The sequence below is a fragment of the Oncorhynchus gorbuscha genome, linkage group LG01 (assembly GCF_021184085.1).
Source record: "Oncorhynchus gorbuscha isolate QuinsamMale2020 ecotype Even-year linkage group LG01, OgorEven_v1.0, whole genome shotgun sequence".
In the NCBI taxonomy this organism is placed as follows: Eukaryota; Metazoa; Chordata; class Actinopteri; order Salmoniformes; family Salmonidae; genus Oncorhynchus; species Oncorhynchus gorbuscha.
The window spans coordinates 41,765,668-41,787,855 of record NC_060173.1 but is presented as its reverse complement, the minus strand read 5'-3'; the positions used below and the strand labels follow the sequence as shown (position 1 = coordinate 41,787,855).

At 42.4% G+C, this 22,188-nt stretch overlaps 2 protein-coding genes across 4 annotated transcripts; one reads left to right on the top strand and one right to left on the bottom strand.

Moving 5' to 3' along the window:
* Nucleotides 1-1,304: 1,304 nt before the first annotated feature.
* Nucleotides 1,305-13,238, bottom strand: LOC124037751 (kelch-like protein 36). Of its 3 annotated transcripts, none has more exons than XM_046352768.1 (5): nucleotides 12,669-13,238; nucleotides 12,451-12,534; nucleotides 11,246-12,337; nucleotides 3,895-4,052; nucleotides 1,305-3,633 (listed from the first exon to the last, which is right to left on the bottom strand). In XM_046352768.1, the coding sequence occupies exons 2-5, from the start codon at nucleotides 12,508-12,510 to the stop codon at nucleotides 3,060-3,062; spliced, it is 1,884 nt and encodes a 627-aa protein (XP_046208724.1). In that variant the 5' UTR covers nucleotides 12,511-12,534; nucleotides 12,669-13,238; the 3' UTR covers nucleotides 1,305-3,059. The 3 variants fall into 3 exon arrangements, with proteins under 3 accessions (XP_046208724.1, XP_046208732.1, XP_046208742.1); XM_046352776.1 differs by having other exon boundaries at nucleotides 12,674-13,238; XM_046352786.1 differs by having other exon boundaries at nucleotides 11,264-12,337; nucleotides 12,451-13,235.
* A 360-nt stretch (nucleotides 13,239-13,598) lies between these two features.
* Nucleotides 13,599-21,736, top strand: LOC124037741 (coactosin-like protein). The gene is made up of 4 exons (XM_046352758.1): nucleotides 13,599-14,000; nucleotides 14,531-14,613; nucleotides 20,352-20,509; nucleotides 20,740-21,736. Exons 1-4 carry the CDS (start codon nucleotides 13,924-13,926, stop codon nucleotides 20,848-20,850), a joined length of 429 nt encoding a protein of 142 aa, XP_046208714.1. The 5' UTR covers nucleotides 13,599-13,923; the 3' UTR covers nucleotides 20,851-21,736.
* Nucleotides 21,737-22,188: the final 452 nt, after the last annotated feature.

Below are 22,188 nucleotides of genomic sequence, written 5' to 3'. Positions count from 1 at the left end.
GCTTTAAGGTTCTGTGGTAAAGTAATTGTTATATTGATTGTATGTTTAATACTGGGTTTACGCTACACGGAACGAACGGACAAACATCGCGTGACAAAAGTCACTTGAGTTCACTGAACTCCTTTACCGGGCAGGACTCTTTTTAGGCCCGAGGTACAGGACATTTCTGGAGGAACCAGAACTCATTGTGATATTATTATATATGTGTGTAATCATTGTTGTTGCTAATACAACCCACGCAACAGAATATAATTGTTTTTGAAGTTCTTTTCAATGTTTTAAGGGTTTATGAAAAGTTTATTTCCATCCTGACTTTTACATACGTCCTTTGTATTGGTGTAGACTTGACGGACCAGATGGGACTCATTCCCACCCAAACTAAAAGGAGAAACTAATGTTTTCTCTGGTAGGCACAACCTACCTGGCACCCCTATAAATAATAACCTCAAGTCAAAACCGTTACAGCATGTCCTGTAATGCTGTGCAGGATGGAGGCCTTGCAGGCCTCAGGGAAGGTGAAGAGTATTGGTGTCCAACTTCAACGTCCTCCAACTGGAGAGACTGTTCTCTGTGGCCAAGGTTTCCCCTGCAGTTAACCAGGTACTCAATAAGACTTTATCTTGCTAATAAAGCAACATTCTGTTATTATGAATACCTTAATAATGCATTATACCTCACTTCTTTAACCAGCTCATACATCTAGCACAATGTACAGTTAACTGTGTTTATGCATGGATGCTACATGTGTAAACGGGTGTGTGATTACCTTGCTGAAAGAGTGTGTGGGTGTTGTTAATGGGTCCAAGGGGAGGAGACAAGAATGGACAACAACCGAAAGAGCGTTTTGACAGCTCTGTCATATCATCTCTCTCTCCTCTCCTGCAGGTGGCGCTGCATCCCTATCTGGTCCAGTCTAACCTGGCGGATTTCTGCATGTCTCGCAACAATACCCTCAACGCCTACAGACCCTTTGGTTCCCCTAGGCCTTGAAGACCCAAAACATGTGAGTCCTCCTGATAATAACATGTATAGGGGAGAGTGTGGTAAATTGAGCCATTTTTTACATTCAGCATCACTCCGTCAAGGCAAATATAGTATTCTTTCTAACAAAGATTCAACATGTGTATCCTAAGAAATAACCAGAAATCATGTAAATGTTAGTTTTGAAAATCCAGCTTGTCCCAAAAAAGTGGTCTCTTAGCGCAACTTACTCCAGGTATGAGGTGAGTTGAGCCGCGCACAGGGTAAGTTAAGCCGCCTACACATTTCTGTACTGAATGAAATATTACCACCATTCTTTTTAAAACCATGTCTATCTTTATTTCCCAAACACAATTCAACACAATCACAGTCACTTTTTTGTATTTGAATAATTTTGAGCATCTTTGAACACAGGGTTAACACCTAACAAACACTTTGTACTTTTTAAAAACACTTTCAACATATGCCAGGCCCTGTTGTTACCTCATATCCTAGCGATAATGCCTTGCATTACGCCTGGGAAGAAATCACTTCAATTTGCTCAACTTTCAATTGGCTCAACTTACGCCAAGGCAAACATTTTGACTATATTAGCCCACACAGCTACAAGGATGCACTTTCAAGCTAGGTTTAGGGTCTCATATTTATGGATAGAACAATCTTAAAACTATCTAATTGATTTAGATACAAGAATCATGAAATCTCTTAACACAATAGATGTTTTTAAATGTAATTTGCTTACAACTTATTCCATGTAGTTTCTTCCTTCAAACCCCATGAAATGATGACCTCTTCTTAAATATTGGTCAAATGATACATTTCGGTTTCCCAGAAACAAGGGAGGCTTAACTTCACCCCATTCTCCCCTACAGTAGCAACTTTACTATGATCCTGCACTATATGACTCTATCCTGCACTTTTTGACACTCAGTAATCATCCCTCTCTACGTTTCAAAAGTTGATTGTGTCAATACTTCCTGCAGTCACTGTGGAGACACTGATCCCGAGAAGCTGCTGAAGCACCAACGAACCCCTGCTCAGGTTAGAATAGAGTTCTGGTAGAAACCCAAATCTGAAGTGTATGCGTCTTCAGGGAGTGTGTGTGTGGTTTCAGGTGGTGCTGAGGGATCATATGCAGCAGTGTATTGCATTGATCCCAAAGAGTTTCTCTAACCCAATATAGATTATATTTCCTTATTTGACCTACATAATGGCTCTTGCTGAATCATACTATGAGTTCATATCAAGTTCAGTTTGAGCAATATGACTGATTAAATTAGGAATCAGTCTATGTGCTATAGTTTGATCAATGTCAGGTCAATGTCTCGGTAGATCAATATTGTTATTAACTAAACGTTCACACACACTAAATCACTACATAAATCTATGGAGATTTTAATTGGATTAATTCTGACAATCATTGAAAAAGGGTGCAGTGAGAAGTCAAATGGGAAGTGTGTTGTCTGCAGATCTTTGACTTCTGAGGAGGACACTGAAGGGACTGGATTGAGGCTAGAAGTCCTGCATCAGACACGTGAGACAGGGTTCACCCTTCCTTAAACAAATACTTAATGCTCTTCTACACATCAATAATTCCATGTAGAGGACAACTGCTCCTACCCTGACATAATGCTATGTGTCGGTTCTTCTGATTGAAGTATCATCCAATGACAGTCCCTGAGGATCAGCCATTTGAGACAAGAGACAGAGAAGTCACTTGGGGATAAGATAACTGCTTCTCAACCGGATGTTAACAAGGTCAGACTACTATCCAGCTCCTCATCAACATCAGCAGCATACACCTGCAAATGGTCGTCTACCAGTGTTAATTGTTTCCCTGTAAGGTGACACTTTGATGATAAATGAAAACGTAGCACTTAAGGTAAAGAACAGATGTTGCAGTTGTTTTTTTGCTGGCTTGATTTGAATAAGTGTGTCAACACTGCCCTTTCTGCCTGATTCTGATGGAACTCTGTAGTTCTTAATTCAGAACTCAAACAAAACATTTAGGTTAGAACACATTGATTATGCTTTAATTGTAATACTAAGCAAATCCCCTGCAGTCCTCTGTATCCTCTTTAGTTGGGTTGGGTGGGGTGATGCCTGCCTTTCCCCTTGTGTCCTGCCCTCTTCCTGTCTGGGCTGCAGGGCTGGGGTCTCACTGAGCACACACAGGCTGAAGCCCCTGCGATGCGTTTTGGCAGGTCTGGTCCCCGCACCCACTGGCCCTTGTCAGGGTCAAACACCTGTGTGGCCTGTGAGAACACCATGCTCTCCCAGCTGTAGCCTCCCAGCACATAGATCTTACCCCCCCAGACCCCACAGCCCGCCTCACTGTTAGGCTGGAGGAGGGGGGCTATACGGGTCCACTGTTCACTCTGGGGGTCAAATGCCTCCACTGCCAGGATGTCAAAACGATCAATGCTCTCCTCGTGGTCATCACTGCCACCGACTGCATAGATGAGGTGGTGAAGTGACGTCATGCAGTGCCACCCCCGTGCCGATGACATGGCCTGGCGCTCCACCCAGATGTCTCCTCCTCGGGGGTCGTAGCTCAACACGTCTCGCCGGTACGGCCCAATCTGGTAGTCATGGCCACCTGAGATATAGACCACTCCTTTATCAGATGTGCCTGCATGGCCATAGGTGAACCTGCAGAGACATGGAGAAGAGAGGAACAGGTGAGAGAAAGGGCTTTGATGTGAGCTGTGCCAGTCTGCCAGCTAAGAAGGCATAATAGTTATTGTAGGTCTATTGGGAACCGTGACATAACATTGAGCTGTCCCTAGAGATAGAGTGTTGTTCTCATTACTCTGTTGTCTTGCTGCTTAACAGGTGGCATTAATATCAGAGGGACAGGAGTACAGGTAACCCTTTGGGAGATCATTATAGAGGAATAGTGTTAGTTCGCACCTGGGCAGTCCTGCTACGTATGTCCAGCAGTCGTCTGCAGGGCTGTACACCTCCACTGACGACAGAGCCCCATTATCATTACGCCCTCCCACAGCGATCAGACACTCCCCAACGGCTCCCAGGTAGAAATCCACACGCCGCTGATTCATTGGGGCACTCTAGAGTAAAGATGACACATAATTGGAGACATTTTCGAAGTGTTAGGTTGGGTTGCAGCAGAGTTGGGATAACTATAGTTTTAACTATGCTTTGGAGGTGACTACAACTATTATAATACAGTGTAGCGGTATTAGAGAGGGGTAAAGAAAGATTTTGTATGGGCGCCAGGCAGGTATTAACCATGCCGAAAGGAAAAGAGTAGAAGAGAGAGTACCACTACCAGACCCACACACATCAGCAGAAGAGACTGCCTAGAGTGTAGCCTGTTTACCAGATAGCCAGTGGAGAGAAAATAGAATACACACCATATAAAACCCACATCACAGCACAGGGGTAACCCCAACAAGAATATCTCATACAATAATACTAATAATGGCAGAGCAATTCAACAGCAACATCATACAAGAACGAACCCAGTCATCAACTGATAGAGGAAATTATGGTTGAAATGACTAATTATGTATACATTCCAATCAGAACTGACTAGTGCAAATGTTATAATGTACTGTACATGTGAATTCTCTCTTGCTCCCTTTCCCAATTGTATATAATGTAGTCAGGAGTTTAGTAACAATGAAGGTCTGTTCCTTAGTTCATTCAGTTGTACAAATCTCCAGGTGGTGGGAACGGGCTATCTCCAGATTGTCGAGAATGTTGATTTATACTGACTGGCCTTGACTTTGTGCTGATAACGCGAAGGCTCAAGAGCTAGGGGCCCCTCTGCTTGTGAAATGGAACGTTTGGAAAACGCTGACGTCATTTTCAGTTTATAACCTATGGAAATGTGTGTAAGCATTTAGTACTCTCTTGTAATAAACGCTGTTTACCTTTGGCTTTTAAGACTGGTCTCAATCTACTTCATGCATAATTAATGAACTTACAACTCATTAATGAAATAGAAATGAGTGCGAATTGATTTTGGCAATAAAACATACAGGAATATAGATTTCCTCTATCATCAACAGAGGATTTGCAATAATCTGTATTATTTTCTAGTGGATGAGTGCAGAGGGTATGAATGTGGGGGGTGTTCATCGACACAACAAAGGCCTTAAATGTCCACAGTCTTCTCGGCCACATGTCATTAGTACACCTCACCTCAATACAGTTAACATAAAAATACACAACTTGCAAGCAACCTCCCTTTTAACTAAAATGTCCATCCAAATACTTCTGGCAGGGCAATAATAGTCCAGCTCTAATGAACTTCAATGGGAAGTGCATTGGAAAAATAGAGAGTCTGTTGCAGGGTAAAGCACTGGAACGAGAGGGAAGAGAAAGAGAGAGAGAAAAAGAGAAATCTTAGCTGTGGTCTTCAGGCCTGCCTGTGTACTGTCTGACTGTCAGATGGTTTGTTGGTTTGTATGTTAAAGTTAAAGCTTCGCAACAATGTTGCTACTAATCCATGCGATCCATAACGGGCGCGGTCCCAAACAAAAACAACCACGATCTAAAGTGATCACACCGATGATTGAGTTAAATACTTTATAAACTACAAACGCTGAAAACAAACAAAACTTCTGCAGCACAGCGCACACACAATCAAACTGTCGCGCCACCCAAGAACCCCTCCCCAAAGACCTGAATGAGCTCTTTATTTCCTCCTTCCTTACTGCTCTTGCGCTCTTAAAAAGTGGCAGTGCACGGTGAAATTACTACTTTTTAAAACTATTTGAATACAGATCTCAGGAAGTGACTATTTTTCAGAAACTATTGGATTGGCTGCCTTCAACTAATAGCAGGGTTGTATCTAGAACTGCATGTGGAAGATAAAAATAGAATGAATAAAACAAATCTCCTTTACTATTCCAATCTGACAGACATGTATTGTTTAGATCGAATATGACTATCTGAACATTCTGTAAATGTCATTTATCTTGAATGTCCATTGCCTCAGATATACATAATCAAACAAAATGCAACTATATTTTGTACAGATACAAAATAAATACGTTGTGATGTTCAACTACTGTATGAGTCTTTCAACATGCCACTGAAAAGGTGGACAACTGCAATACATGTTATAATACAGCAGAGAAATTCAAAGACGTAGGCAAACATTGCAAATGGCAAGTTGGATGCTTAGCAAAAACAACTTAGAAACTCTGTCCATCTGAGGGGAAGTGTTCTTGTCTCAAACACACTACAGTCGTGGTCAAAAGTTGAGAATGACACATATATTAATTTACACAAGGTTTGCTGCTTCAGTGTCTTCAGATGTTTTTGTCAGATGTTACTATGGAATACTGAAGTATAATTACAAGCATTTCATAAGTGTCAAACTTTTATTGACAAATAAATGAAGTTGATGCAAAGAGTCTATATTTGCAGTGTTGAACCTTCTTTTTCAGGACCTCTGCAATCCGCCCTGGCATGCTGTCTTCTGGGCCTCATCCTTTTGGGCCTCATCCTGACTGATGGCAGCCCATTCTTGCATAATCAATGCTTGGAGTTTGTCAGAATTTGTGGGTTTTTGTTTGTCCATCCGCCTCTTGAGGATTGACCACAAGTTCTCAATGGGATTAAGGTCTGGAGAGATTCCTGGCCATGGACCCAAAATATCGATGTTTTGTTCCGAGCCACTTAGTTATCACTTTGGCCTTATGGCAAGGTGCTCCATCATGCTGGAAAAGGCATTGTTCATCACCAAACTGTTCCTGGATGGTTGGAAGAAGTAGCTCCCAGAGGATGTGTTGGTACCATTCTTTATTCATGGCTGTGTTCTTAAGCAAATTTGTGAGTGAGCCCACTCCCTTGGCTGAGAAGCAACCCCACACATGAATGGTCTCAGGATGCTTTACTGTTGGCATGACACAGGTCTGATGGTAGCGCTCACCTTGTCTTCTCAAGACAAGCTTTTTTTTGGATGCCCCAAACAATCGGAAAGGGGGTTCAGAGAAAATTACTTTACCCCAGTCCTCAGCAGTCCAATCCCTGTACCTTTTGCATAATATCAGTCTGTCCCTGATGTTTTCCCTGGAGAGAAGTGGCTTCTTTGCTGCCCTTCTTGACACCAGGCCATCCTCCAAAAATGTTTGCCTCACTGTGCGTGCAGATTAGTGGTCGAACGATTAATCGGAATGGCCAATTAATTGGGGCCGATTTCAAGCTTTCATAACAATCGGAAATCGGTATTTTGGGAGGCCCTTTTTTAACCTTTATTTAACCAAGAAAGTCAGTTAAGAACACATTCTTATTTTCAATGATAGCCTAGGAATGGTGGGTTAACTGCCTCGTTCAGGGGCAGAACGACATATTTCCACCGTGTCAGCTCGGGGGATCCAATCTTGCAACCTCACAGTTAACTAGTCCAACGCAATAATGACCTGCCTTTCTCTCGTTGCACTCCACAAGGAGACTGCCTGTTACACGAATGCAGTAAGCCAAGGTAAGTTGCTAACTAGCATTAATCTTATAAAAAACAATCAATCATAAATCACTAGTTAACTACACATGGTTGATGATATTACTAGATATTATCTCGCGTGTCCTGCGTTACATATAATCTGACTGAGCATACAAGCATACAAAGTATCTAAGTATCTCTTCATTGTGCGTCAAGCATTACGCTGTTTATGACTTCAAGCCTATCAACTCCCGAGATGAGGCTGGTGTAACCGAAGTGAAATGGCTCGCTAGTTAGCGCGCATTAACAGCGATTCAAACGTCACTCGCTCTGAGCCTTCTAGTAGTTGTTCCCCTTGCTCTGCATGGGTAACGCTGCTTCGAGAGTGGCTGTTGTCTTTGTGTTGCTGGTTCGAGCCCAGGGAGGAGCGAGGAGAGGGACGGAAGCTATACTGTTACACTGGCAATACTAAAGTTCCTATAAGAACATCCAATAGTCAAAGGTATATGAAATCCAAATGGTATAGAGAGAAATAGTCCTATAAATACTAAATTAACTACAACCTCAAACCTCTGACCTTGGAATATTGAAGTATTATATTAAGTTAAAATAAGTGTTCATTTAGTATTGTTGTAATTGTCATTATTACAAATGTTTCAAAAATCGGTATCTGCTTTTTGGTCCTCCAATAATCGGTATCGGTGTCGAAAAACCATACATCGGTCGACCTCTAGTGCAGATGCACTCACACCTGCCTGCTGCCATTCCTGAGCAAGCTCTGTACTGGTGGTGCCCCGATCCTGCAGCTGAATCAACTTTAGGAGACGGTCCTGGCGCTTGCTGGACTAATCAAATGTCTGTACAAACAATCGTACGCAAGCATAAACACCATGGGACCCTGCAGCCGTCATACCGCTCAGGAAGGAGACACATTCTGTCTCCTAGAGATGAACGTACTTTGGTTCGAAAAGTGCAAATCAATCCCAGAACAACAATGACCTTGTGAAGATGCTGGAGGAAACAGGTAAAAAAGTATCTATATCCACAGTAAAACGAGTCCTATAAATTCGACATAACCTGAGGCCGCTCAGCAAGGAAGAAGCCACTGCTCCAAAACCACCATAAAAAAGCCAGACTACGTTTTTTGGAGAAATGTCCTCTGGTCTGATGACACAAAAATAGAACTATTTGGCCATAATGACCATTGTTATGTTTGGAGGAAAAAGGGGGAGTCTTGCCAGCCGAAGAACTACATCCCAACCGTGAAGCACGGGGTGGCAGCATCATGTTGTGGCGGTGCTTTGCTGCAGGAGGGACTGGTGAACTTCACAAAATAGATGGCATCCTGAGGGAGGAAAATTATGTGGATATATTGTAGCAACATCCGTCAGGAAGTTAAAGATAGGTTGCAAATGGGTCTTCCAAATGGACAATGACCCCAAGCATACTTCCAAAGTTGTAGCAAAATGGCTTAAGGACAACAAAGTCAATGTATTGGAGTGGACATCACAAAGCCCTGAACTGTATCGTATAGAAAAATTGTGGGCAGAACTGAAAAAGCGTGTGCGAACAAGGAGGCCTACAAACCTGACTCAGTTACACCAGCTCTGTCAGGAGGAATCGGCCAAAATTCACCCAACTTATTGTGGGAAGCTTGTGGAATACTACCCGAAACGTTTGACCCAAGTCAAATAATTTAAAGGCAATGCTACCAAATACTAATTGAGTGTATGTAAACTTCTGACCCACTGGGAATGTGATGAAAGAAATAAAAGCTGAAATAAATCACTCTCTCTACTATTATTCTGACATTTCACATTCTTAAAATTAAGTGGTGATCCTACCTGACCGAAGGCAGGGCATTTCTGCTAGAATTAAATGTCCGGAATTGTGAAAAACTGAGTTTAAATGCATTTGGCTAAGGTGTATGTAAAGTTCCGACTTCAACTGTACAAAGTTGATTCAAGACTGCAGTTTTTTGATATTTTGTTTCCTTTTGACACTTAAGAGCCATATTTTGTTACTGTTAGCATTTTTTGTAACCCTTAACATTAAACTGTTCTTGTGCAATAAAACTGTAATTACTTTGAGCAATTTCATTAGCATGTTGTTAGATAAAACTTTGGTAATTGCATTTTAATTGCATGGCAATGAGCTGAGTTTTTGTAACTACTGTACACAAGTGGAATAGTCACTGTTTCTTATGATACATATGTAATAAATCATTATGCAATTATAAAGCAATTTACAAAGTCCAATGTAACAATGTTGCTCTTGTAATAAAAGTTATTACACATGTATAACTTGATGTAAAGTGTTAATCTATTACCTCGTCACTCAATTAAAATAAATAATATTTGCTAGTCATTTGCTAGTAATATTTGCTAGTCATTTTGTAAGCTGCAAAAGTGGTCTACTTTAATGTTGAGTTGACTGATTCCATTGTCTACTTTAATGTTGAGGTGACTGATTCCATTGTCTACTTTAATGTTGAGGTGACTGATTCCATGTATTATAGGTTATATTAAGATTCATATCTGAGAGCCCTCCAAACCAAGCACTAATGATTATATATTTAGACTAATTCAACTAACCGTTGTAGTTTCTGGTTCTTCATAAAGTATTTGGCAGCCATCAAATATATGTATTTTCAGTTTTCAAATAACTTGCATATATTCAAATACCTTTAAAAGTATGTTTTTCTGAGACCTGTATTTAAATAGCAAAGAAAACAGTTGTCTTTTAGTTGAAAAAATAATAATACTATATTCGACACGCACATAATTCACACAGTAGGTCTTCCCCAACAGAAATCAGTCAATTGAAATACATTTATTAGGCCTTAATCTATGCATTTCACATGACTGGATATACAGATATGCTTTTGTTGGTCACAGACACCTTAAAAAAGGTAAGCATGTGTATCAGAAAACCAGTCCGTTTCTGGTGTGACCACCATTTGCCTCACACAGTGTGACACATCTCTGTCGCATAGAGTTGAACAGGCTGTTCATTGTGGCCTGTGGAATGTTGTCCCAATTCTCTTCATTGACTCTGCGAAGTTGCTGGATATTGGTGATGACTAGAACATGCTGTCGTACACATCGAGTCAGAGCATCCCAAACATGCTCAATGGGTGACATGTCTGGTGAGTATGCAGGCCATGGTAGAACTGGGACATTTTCAGCTTCCAGGAATTGTGTACAGATCCTTGCGACATGGGGCCATGCATTATAATGTTGAAACATGAGGCCAGGGCGGTGGATGAATGAAACAACAATGGGCCTCAGGATATTGTCACGGTATCTCTGTGCATTCAAATTGCCATCGATAAAATGCAATTGTGTTAGTAGCTTATGCTTGCCCTGTTCACAACATTGACATCAGCAAACCGCTCGCCCACACGTTGCCTGCTATCTGCCCGGTACAGTTGAAACCGGGATTAAACCGTGACGACCACATTTCTCCAGCGTGCCAGTGGCCATTGAAGGTGAGCAGTTACCCACTGAAGTCGGTTATGACGCCAAACTGAAGTCGGGGCAAGACCCTGGTGTGGACAACGAGCACGCAGATGAGCTTCCCTGAGACAGTTTCTGACACTTTTTTAAAAAAATAAGCTTTTTGCGCATATATAACATTTCTGGGATCTTTTATTTCAGCTCATGAACCATGGGACCAACACTTTACAAGTTGCGTTTATATTTTTGTTCAGTGTACATGCAAGAACGAGCCAATAGGATCTCACCAACTCGTGCTTGGCTCTGCCCACCTCCTTGCTTGTTCTGCCCACTATGGTTAATTTGCTCTGATTGGAAACAATGCAGATAAGATATTTTAGTTAGTTACCAGTATCTTTGGCTTTACCTTGATCCACTGGTTGTCACGGGGGTTGTAGCGATACAGAAGGTTGCTGGCAGCATCACCTCCATTATCTCGTGATGAGCTGCCTCCAGCTGTGAAGATGAACCCCCCCAGTACAGCGACACAGTGGTGGCTCCTCTGTGCCGGGATCTGGGTCTCTACCATCCATTCACCAGAGTCTCCATCCAGCCAGCTAACATCTGCAGTCAGCTCCTCCCCGCGCTCTGACACTTCCCCACCCACCAGTAGGAGGTGCTCCTCCCCTCCTCGCAGCATGGTGCGGCCTGTCTGCAGCCCGGGCTGGGCGCTGGCCCTGTTGTGGTAGTTCAGAGCCTCCTCCACCAGCACCTCACAGTCAGCCTCCGGGGGCAGCAGGGCCTGTACGGCCGGGAGGACGCGCCCCACCAGATCACTGGCTGGCATTAGGGGGAAGCGTATGTGGGAGAGCAGCTGGCGAGCGTGTGCAGGGCGGTCAGGCATGTGGCTCAGCCACTGGAGAGCAGCCTGGAACAGAGCCTGCTCATTCTCATGCTGGACCTGCCCGCTGGCCAGGTAGGAGCTGAGCTTGGGCAGCCGGACATCCCTCAGGAAGCCTGGTGTGAAGGAGAGGGTCGCAAAGCGTTCCAGGATGAAGTGGTCAATGTAAGTGTCTAGTCTCTCCAGGCTGTAGAGCAGAGCCAGCTCCTGCAGGTATAGATAGTTCTCCTCACTCACCTCCTTCTCTAGGTACTGGCAGCAGAAGTCCACTGCCCTCCACACCTGCAGCAGGTGGGCTGTCTCCAGAACATAGTCAATGTTCCCTCCATCCAGAGGCAGCTCCCCACTGTAGAGGAAGTCCACCACAGCCTTAAGGCCGATGTAGGAAGCCCCCACCAGCTCCACCTCTGCCTGACGCTCCTCCCTCATGCCCAGGGTGAACATGGCCTGGAAGTAAGGGCTGGAAACAGCCAGCAGGGCACGGTGGGCTGGGATACGCTGCTCATCAGCCACCAGCACCATGTCACACAGCTGGCCGTGCTGACGCTGCTCATTCAGACCCTGCAGGAGGAAGTCAGCTTGCTCAGCCCAACGGTACACCTGAGACACAGAGCAACAGGTAATATTACATGAAAAGTTCAACTTACTTAAAGGAAGTTGGTCAGGTAAGACAAAACTAACACAAGCTTGATATGTCACATCATGCAACTAACCTTGGATGACTCAATTATCTGTTGAGGCCGTGAAACACGACTTTGTCGTCCATTATCCATTGCGTTCTATCAATTCAACACTATCTGAAAGACAGTGGAATTTGATGACGAATCGATATAATTCAGAGAAACCACAAGTGGAGTCACAACTTGGACTACACTAACTTTCGGGTTGTTTGTCAAAAACATTAGACTGACATCATGCTACAAGGTATCACCTCACTTTGACGTGTAAGGGGAGGACGCTGGGAGATGTTGACTTCTTGTTACATTGTAGCAGCTATTCAACAACAGCAACTTTGAGATCCAACAGTAGGCTACATACATGTAGACAAGCAACGATCTACACGAGACGCTTTTATGTTCGACAGCTAAATGTATCGAGAAAAAATAAAACTGTGTTTAAATGTAACACAGCATCACCCGTTGTTACAGCTTGCTTGACTCAAAAGCAGTTTTAAAATATATTATTTAGTCGTTCAGTCGCAGCCATGATCTCATCCAGGAAGTAGCCGTAGACTGTCTGCGACTCCAACCAATCACAGGGCTAGTGCATGGGGCCCACTGATGAAAACGTCAAGCTATTGAACACAGATTTAAAAGGTTAGTTTGCTGCACTGCTAAAAGTGTTTCTCACCGCAAACAAATCCCTCAGTGCAGAAACATTTAGTTTATATGCACCACGTTGATGCCTTTTCCAATTTGTCCTTATGAGACAAGTGATTTTATTCTATATATGTTGGGCTCATCAATTAATGGAGGGATGTGGTCATGCGAGCCATTCTGGGGGTGTAGGGTGTAACTCAGGTTCCTGAAAATAGCAGATTTATGAGACAGCCATTGTAAAATGACTGTTTAGTGAGCCTATCACGCACGCGCTCTCTCTCTCTGTCCCACGTATAGCTTGAAATAAATTACCTCTATCACTGTGTGTTCTAGGGCTTTTATGGTTTATTATTTTATTATATAATTGTATTTACTTAAATGAAATGTTATTTGTTATTGGAACGTTTAATTTTGGTTGATTGTGTTGCTGCAGGCTATTGTTCTCATGCATCGATTACATTAACAGACCACAAGATGGCAGGATAGCTCAGTAAAACGGCAACAATAAAAAAAGGGTGGATTTATTTGGCTGAATCCCTCAGTTGACCATTGGGAGGATGTGAATGCTGCGTATGGGGACATCGCCGCTCTAGTACGGCAACCTGCTTGACAAACATCACCAACGCCCATAAACTGGATATAGGAAATGAATCGAGTCGTGAAAATAGTTTATTTCTCTCATAATTGAGAAAAGATACACCCTTTTCCGCGCACTGCTCGTGTAATAGCGCATGTTCAATAGGGGCGCGTGATTTCAGACTATTGAGTCGTCTATTGTAGAACTCACGTTCTGCTCATTTTGGATTGTTCTTTTCGCCGTGTGCTTTCTTTCATCTCTAGGCTACTGTCCATTTGCGTCCACCCAAAATGGCAACAAGAATCGATAAAGAGGCTTGTAGGGAAGCGTATAACCTCGTCAGAGACGATAACACGGAGATAAACTGGTGAGTGTGTTTAACTTAGTTGTGCATAGGAAATTGTAAATCTGAGATTTTACACAGCATCCTAAGAATTGAGTTGAGTCTACATTTATAAAATCCATAACAATGGGTGGATGATCAAAGTGTGCACTTTTCATTCATTCACCCAGTGTTCAATGTTAATAATTGTTTCTCTCCTCCCTAAAAAATACCTATCTTAGTCTAATAATTCAGGGTACCAGGGCATGACTAACTTCCTTTGTCTATCGAAGAGGTACAGTGATAGTGACACGTATATGTTGATACAACACCGGACATGTCTGCCCCGAATTTGACACATCGGTTTTTGAATGATTAGCCTACTTTAGACCGGTCGTTACATTGTAATCCCATCCGATAGATGTTTTATGATGGACGTGGACACGCGTTAGTGGAGTAGACTGGCATAGAGGATCCCTGATCTTTTTGACAGACCGGGCCCAAATATTCAATTTGACATGTCTGTAAGGTCAGTGCATTTTAATTAATGTAGTGTGCATTTTATGTTCTTTTAGGGCAGCGTTTAAATATGAGGGCCATATGATTGTGCCGGCGGGCCAGGGGACTGATTATGAAGAATTCAAGAGTCAGTGCACCGGTAAGGCCAGGATTTCATTCATTTTTGCGCCTATGCGGTTATTTCAAATTGACCACAATGTTCCTGCATAACGGCAATAAGCGCTGTAATAGATCACACACACAACATTTTCATGACTTGTTGAAAAAACATGTTGACACAACCTACTTGTAGAGAAATGCCAATGCCATCCTCATCTCTTTCATGTTGATGACATGGTCTATGACTCTGTCATACAGTAGCATACCTTTTTAGTGTTTGTTGTCCTAGGCTACCCAGCTAAAATGCATGCTCGCTGGACTAACTTCCTTTCATGGTTAATGATGAGCCAGTTAGTTAACATTAACCTACTACTGTACATCTAGCTACATATTGAACTTCCATCCTCTACAGGCCAGGGGAACAATGTATGGTTGGAACAAAATTGCAGTTATAATCATTGGCCAGTATAGAGAATTAAAACTACAAGTCCAAATCCCTATCTCCATCCATGGTCAATTTAGTAAAGGGACAATGTTAGCTAGCTAGCTATCTAGCCAGCCGCCGGAGGACAACACAATGAGATGCAACAACGTGATGTCATTGGTGTGAAGACAAATCCAAACTGGCTTCCCTTGATGCTCTTTTTCTGGTGCGCCAAGACCATTTACAGTTGAGCTCACCGCTGATTTGCTATTATTTTTGTAACCAAGGGAGGCCAACTACTCTCTGGCTTCCCTTGCATTTCAACGCTATGGGCGGCAACAATATAATACTATTTTTGACTAGACTGCATCAGATAGATGGGGTACACATACAGAGGGGCCCTGTTTCTCGTTTCCACTGCTCTAGAGTCCAATGGCGGCGAGCTTTACACCACCCCAGCCGATTTGTATTAATCTTCATTTAACTAGACAAGTCAGCTAAGGACAAATTCTTATTTACAATGACGGCCTACCAAAAGGCCTCCTACGGGGGCTGGGATTAAGAATAAAATATAGGACGAGACGCACATCACGACAAGAGAGACCTAAGACGACAACCTAGTGTGGCAGCAAACCATGACAACACAGCATGGTAGCAACACCACATGACAACAACATGGTACAAATATTGTTAGATGCAGACAACCGCACAAAGGCAAGAAGGTAGAGACAACCTTGGGCAATGCCAAGCATCGGTTGTTATCTTAGGTGTGTGTGCGGCTGCTCTGCCATGGAATGTCATTTCAGGAAGCTCCCGACAAACAGTTATTGTGCTGAAGTTGATTACACAGACAGTTTGGAACTTGGTAGTGAGTGTTGCAACCGAGGACAGATGATCTTTAGGCGCTTCAGCTCTCTGCGGTCCTGTTCTTTGAGCTTGTGTGGCTTACCACTTCGCAGGTTGCTCCTTGATGTTTCCACTTCACAATAACAGCACTTGCAGCTCTAGCAGGGGATAAATTTGACAAACTGACTTGTTGGAAAGGTCAGTAAGGCCATTCTACTTCAGTAAGGCCATTCTACTGCCAATGTTTGTCTATGAAGATTGCATGGCTGTGTGGTCGAGTTTATACACCTGTCAGCAACGGGTGTAGATGAAATAGCCAAATCCACTCATTTGAAGGGATGTCCACATACTTTTGTGTGTGTATATATAGTGTACATTCAGCCTCTTGCAAATTTGAAGAATAATTATGGAACACAGGGAGACGAAATATTAATTATTTTATATTTGTTTTTTTAAATTGGTCATTCTTTTGTGGGAAGTCTGGCTTCCCTTGGCATCGTGAAGACACGCCACTGCAGTAATCTACTTCATCCAGAAGTAGGCTACTTGGTCGTCACTAGTTAACACAGCCACAAAGTCTTATTTATTGCTAAACCCAGCCTATTTCTACAATTTCTGTTCTTAAAATCTGATTTTAAACCTAACCTTAACCGCACTGATAACCTTTTGCCTAACCCTAACCTTAAATTAGGCTATGACCAGAAAGCTGACCTTTGTTTTCATTAATTTCTACAAAAGGCCTATAGCTAATTTGGACTTTTTGGCTGTGGTAACTAGTGACAACAAAGTACTGCGATCCCAAAGCCTACAATATGAAGATGGGCAGAAACAGCTTCTCCAATCAAATCCCCGATCACACTTGTAGGCGACGTTTGCTACTAAACTCATGCGCAGAAACTTCATCAGGTAGAACCGTGGTCTGCCACGCACCGAACTGCGCATGTGCAGGTGGTCAACTCAAAGACGCTCCTTCGATAGAGTATTTTATTGTTACGAAAATGAAAACGTGTCAGTTTATCACTTTCACGACGTTGGAGTAATAACATCTTCAACTACTTAAGATATTGGCTCGAATCTAGGTTGTGCCTTTAGTTTCGAGAAAATTAACAACTCGGTAGATTGTTTTCATTTTTCTCATTGACTTAAACCCCAAACCCTGGCCTGGTGTGCTTGGTCTGTTCCCGGAATCTGTCCCGTGACTTCATCATATGGAAGTGTCCCTTTCTTAGTTCTTAAAATGTGTGTAGGCCTATACGCTTATAATATCAGTAATATTGAAGTTGTTCCAACTGTTTCTTGTGCGCAGCGCAGGGTCTTGTTCAACTCAGGACATAGTACCCTTATCAATTTACATTTCAACTTCAATGGGGTACGGACACCCCTAGTGAGCAAATCATGCTGTTGTCACCATATCAGCACCCTCCCCTCCCACACTCTCATCCCTCTAAGATACGATCCTTGCTATCTGGGATCCTTGGGACGGCTGTACCCCATTGAAGTTTAAATGTAAATTGATAAGGGTAATGCATTTACATTTAAGTCATTTAGCAGACGCTCTTATCCAGAGCGACCTACAAAATGGTAGGGATGTCCTAAAGATTCCAGATGGCACTAACCAATTAGATGCTGGAGTGTTGGGCGTGGCGTTTAAAAGTCCTGTGCTGTTGCACGCCTGTATTTTCCCAGGCTGTAGTTTTGTTTCAGGGCTGACATTCCAGTGATGAAATACAAATGTGTTACAATCTAGGACTATTACTGATTTATATTATTTAAAGAGAACTGAGGTTTTGCTATACTAACTACCCAAATAGTAGGCCTACACCTGGCTGTCCAACCTGGTCTCAGAGCATTTTGTATTATCCTGTTTTCGTAAATATGAATCCTCCATTTAGTATGATATGTTACGTTTTGTATGGTTTGTATACATTTTTGGATGTTCATTATTCATTTCATATATGTTAAGAATTTCAATTTGTTGTGGCTAACGTTGGCTGGGTGGCTAACGCTAACATTAGGTAGCTGGCTAACGTTAGCTAGGCTAGGGGTTAAGGTTAGGAGTTAGATTAGAGGAAGGGTTAGCTAGCATGCTAAGTAGTAGCTAAAAAGTAGTAAGTCGTTGAAAAGTTGCTAAAATTCGAAAGTTTTTGTGTTGAGATTTGAGATTATCTATGCATAAGTCACTTAAATAACTCTACCTACATGTATATATTACCTTGACTAACTGATGCCCCCCGCACATTGACTTTGTACCGGTACCCCCTGTATATAGCCTCCACATTGACTCTGTACCGGTACCCCCTGTATATAGCCCCGCTATTGTTATTTTACTGCTGCTCTTAATTATTTGTTACTTTTATTTCCTTATTATTTTTTGTTGTTGGTATTTTTCTTAACTGCATTGTTGGTTAAGGGCTTGTAAAGTAAGCATTTCACTAAGGTCTACACCTGTTGTATTCGGTGGCATGTGACTAATAAAATTAGATTTGATAGAACATTTTGCTTTATACGCTCACCCATTCAAACCAACCACCCTCTTTTTGTGTTTGCCTTAAAGATGCACTATGCAGAAATTGCTCCACCATTTCCTGGTTGCTAAAATTCTGATAAATGGAAATTGGGCAAACTATGTGACAAAACAAGCAACTATAGTGTAGAGAATAATTATACCATCGAAACCGCTGTGAAATATATTTTCCATAACCAGAAATATTGTAATTTCAGCGTTTGAAGCTGGTGTACAAAACTGAAATTAAAAGCCGCAGAAACAAAACTTAAGAACGTGGAAGCATATAAATAATGCTTTAAGTAACTTTCTGTCTTATGTAACCATACCAAACGTAACTTATCATTCTAATATATATATTATATATAATGTCAGTGTCCCGGATTTACATTTGCTATGTTACGTTTAGTCTCGGAGACCAGGCTGGGCTGTCCCATACTACTAATAGTCTCTCCTCACTCTGGTCCTTGTCTTTTCCCAGATATTTTTTCTGTAATCTTACTGTATAAAACATGATATACATTCTGGTGAATCTGCTTTAACAGAAACTGTGAAAGTCTCATCCTGTCTGAGGGCTTGGCCACAGACTGCTGCACTAAGAAGTTGACAGGCTGAGTGTTCTAAAAGAAGCATCTGTCTTATCAACTAAAAGGTCTAAACTCAAACGTTCTATTTGTCTTTTTGCGGCATCATCATAGTCACAGTAGTGCAGCTGTTTTCTGGACTGTTATCTTAACAGCGTTGTCAGCATAACTAAAAGGGAAGGCTTTAGAGGGAAGAGATGTTGACCCACCAGGAAGTTTACGACAGGGGAAGTCAAGCTTTTAGCAAAATGAATTATATTTTTTTCAACACATATATATATATATACTTGTCAGCCTTACCCACTTCCACAATATGACAGATATAGAAACAAGCACAACAAAAGTATTTGTAAATGTTTTTATTTAAGTGCTAGAAACATTGGTTGTTATACAGAGAAACAGTATAGGCCTTTGTGTGGTCTGGTGGATATCACAGTTCAGTCAGGTGACTTGTATGGGGAGGTGTTGAAACTAGCGATGGCCTTTGACACCATGCTGATAATTTTAACACTGATTCTTGTTAATGCACAACAGAGCTTTTTGAGGTCTGTTTTGAGGTCCTTCTGTAGCTCAGTTGGTAGAGCATGGCGCTTGTAACGCCAGGGTAGTGGGTTCGATCCCCGGGACCACCCATACGTAGAATGTATGCACACATGACTGTAAGTCGCTTTGGATAAAAGCGTCTGCTAAATGGCATATATTATTATTGATAGACGTATGCTGCTTCTGAATCAGTAAGGCACAGATAAACATAGAAATCATGCCTAGATTGTGCCATCAGTACACTATTAAGGGTAATGAATGGACAGGGCCTAGTCCAGAGCAGATTCATGTCATAAATGTGTTATTATATTTACTATAATATACTTCGAGATGTGAATTTACACCTATTTGGTGTGCTGAACTGTAGAGAGAACTGCTCTATTCCAAGACAATGTAGCTAGTGATGTAGGGCTAACATGTGATATGAATGTGTGAGGAAGAGACGGTGAACCCAGAATCACTGCCTCCCCAATCCCCTCGGTATTGCTCACACCTCCAGACCCCTGTGATTGAACCTGTTGTTCTGAATACCTTCCCTTTTTTCTCTTGTACTCACAGATTTACCCCACTTTTGGATTTGGCAGTGTCGCCATAATAAGCCAATATTCCCCGCCTGTGTTCATACTTCATACAGCAGCATAGAAACACTCTCACAAAGCTCAATCAACTCGTAGTACACAGGAGTCAGGCCTTGTCAATTGCTGGCTCAAACATGGTGACAAATCAATTTATTTAAGAACTATACCATAATTATCTTTCATATGACAGCTGGGAATGGAAATGGTCTGCGGGGTCATCAGCCTCTGCAGGTTTCTGCCTGTCTGATGGTCAGTCTCATCTCTGACTGACTGCTGCTGTCTCATCTCTCTCACTCTCAGATGATGTGCGTCTCTTTGGCTTTGTGCGGATCACAACGGGTGACGCCATGAGCAAGCGGGCCAAGTTCACCCTCATCACATGGATAGGGGAAAACGTAAGTGGCCTGCAGCGTGCCAAGATCAGCACTGACAAGACACTGGTGAAAGATATTGTCCAGGTTAGTGACTCTCTGTTCTCACCCAAACTCACATGCTTTAAAAAAAACAAATACTAATTTTAATTAATGTGCTGTTAAAATACAATACAGTAAATTGATTGCCAAACAAAGTACAACACAATTTTGTCTGTGCCATCTCTCTCTCTAGCTTCCTTTGTCTTCCTTGTCTAACACTCTCTCACACATTCCTTTTCTGTCACCTTCTCCCCTCTCCTCTTTGTCTCCTGCAGAACTTTGCTAAGGAATTCATGATCAGTGATGCTCGTGAGCTGGAGGAGGACTACATTCGCACCGAGCTGAAGAAGGCAGGCGGGGCCAACTATGACGCCCAGGGAGAGTAGAGCAAAGTCCACAAGGGCAGGGGAGGGGCTGCTACCTTTTGGGGGAGGGAGGGGTCTTCATGCCTGGATGAGAGAGGGAGAGGGGGATATACACACATACACACATGCACAAACACACACACACAGATAACACAGATAACACAACAACAACAACAAAAAAAGCACATTGAGACACACTTAGACATATGCCTACAGTCCTATCCTCAGCCCTCTTACCAGTCAGGTCATGGTTGATTATCTACTGTACTGTGCATCATCTCACTCATCTCAGCTGCGCCACAACGTTTAGAACTATCTCAATCTGTGGTGCTTTGTTTGTGTTACAACTGGAAAAGACACGTTATTGTACTGTATGTCAGAAGGTCAGAATGATTCTCTTTCTCTCTCTGATTGGACTTATCATCATTGTGCTTTTACTGTATCTTCCTCTGTGGTTGTAGTCCAAACATGCATCATTGGTCAATAGAGGTCTTTCCTGCCCAGCAGTCTCGTCTCCCAATCCACCCCCAAGGTATACTCCACTGTGTTTACTGCCTTAATCTCCCATGGAGAGAAGGGCATCATGGGAGTTGTGTTTGTGGACACTATACTGTTATTGGCTATCCTCCACTCGGGGGTAGGACTAAGATTCGCCTATGGAACACAAACCAATAGGGCAGGGCTGTAGCACTGTCAGTCGGCCCAACCCAGGAGCAGCCATCTCTCTGTTGTAGCCTCTTTTTATTTGGATTAAACCCCAAAAATGAATGTTTTTATTTTCTCTAAGAGTTTAACCTTTGATTTATTCTTGAGAGCAATGTTATGTAGGAGATTTACGGAGACATTTAAAAACTGAACTGGGCACACGATCAATCATTTCTGAATAAAAACGTTTTTTTTTTTTCAAGCTCGCTGGTCTCTTTGTTTGTGTCTAAAGCGCTCATTGACATGGAAAGGAGGGCTGTGTGATTGTGCCACCCTAGTCTAGAGTACACATAGTAACTGTCTCTGGGGGGCTTATGGGAGTAGCATATGTTGTCATGGTCACTACTGTCAGGCTCAGCCAATCACATTCTCAGGACAAGCTTTTCTGTTCTAAAGCTTGTCAATAAGAACCCCTCCCGTCTACTCAATCCCTCTGTTTGCTAACCCCTTTTTCTCCTCTCCAACAATTTTATATTTGCCTCTATTCTCTCACCTCCCCCATCCCATACCCCCTTTCCCCTGCCACCGGTAGTTTTGTTCAACAGATGTGAACTCGACTGCCTAATTACTTAATCTAGTAATCTATAAGCCTCTAGCAGTCTGCTTTTATGACTTGTAGTTTAGTTCAGTTTGTAGTGGGTAAGAGACTGATAG

Excerpts from the sequence above, each read along its gene's own strand:
- LOC124037751 (XM_046352768.1), bottom strand. The coding sequence starts at position 12,510 with ATGGATAATGGACGACAAAGTCGTGTTTCACGGCCTCAACAGATAATT. Across the intron at positions 12,338-12,450 it reads AGATAATTGAGTCATCCAAG|GTGTACCGTTGGGCTGAGCA; the intron begins GTTAGTTGCATG and ends TCTGTGTCTCAG. Across the intron at positions 4,053-11,245 it reads AGGTAAAGCCAAAGATACTG|AGTGCCCCAATGAATCAGCG; the intron begins GTAACTAACTAA and ends TCTTTACTCTAG.
- LOC124037741 (XM_046352758.1), top strand. The coding sequence starts at position 13,924 with ATGGCAACAAGAATCGATAAAGAGGCTTGTAGGGAAGCGTATAACCTC. Across the intron at positions 14,001-14,530 it reads GATAACACGGAGATAAACTG|GGCAGCGTTTAAATATGAGG; the intron begins GTGAGTGTGTTT and ends ATGTTCTTTTAG. Across the intron at positions 14,614-20,351 it reads ATTCAAGAGTCAGTGCACCG|ATGATGTGCGTCTCTTTGGC; the intron begins GTAAGGCCAGGA and ends TCTCACTCTCAG.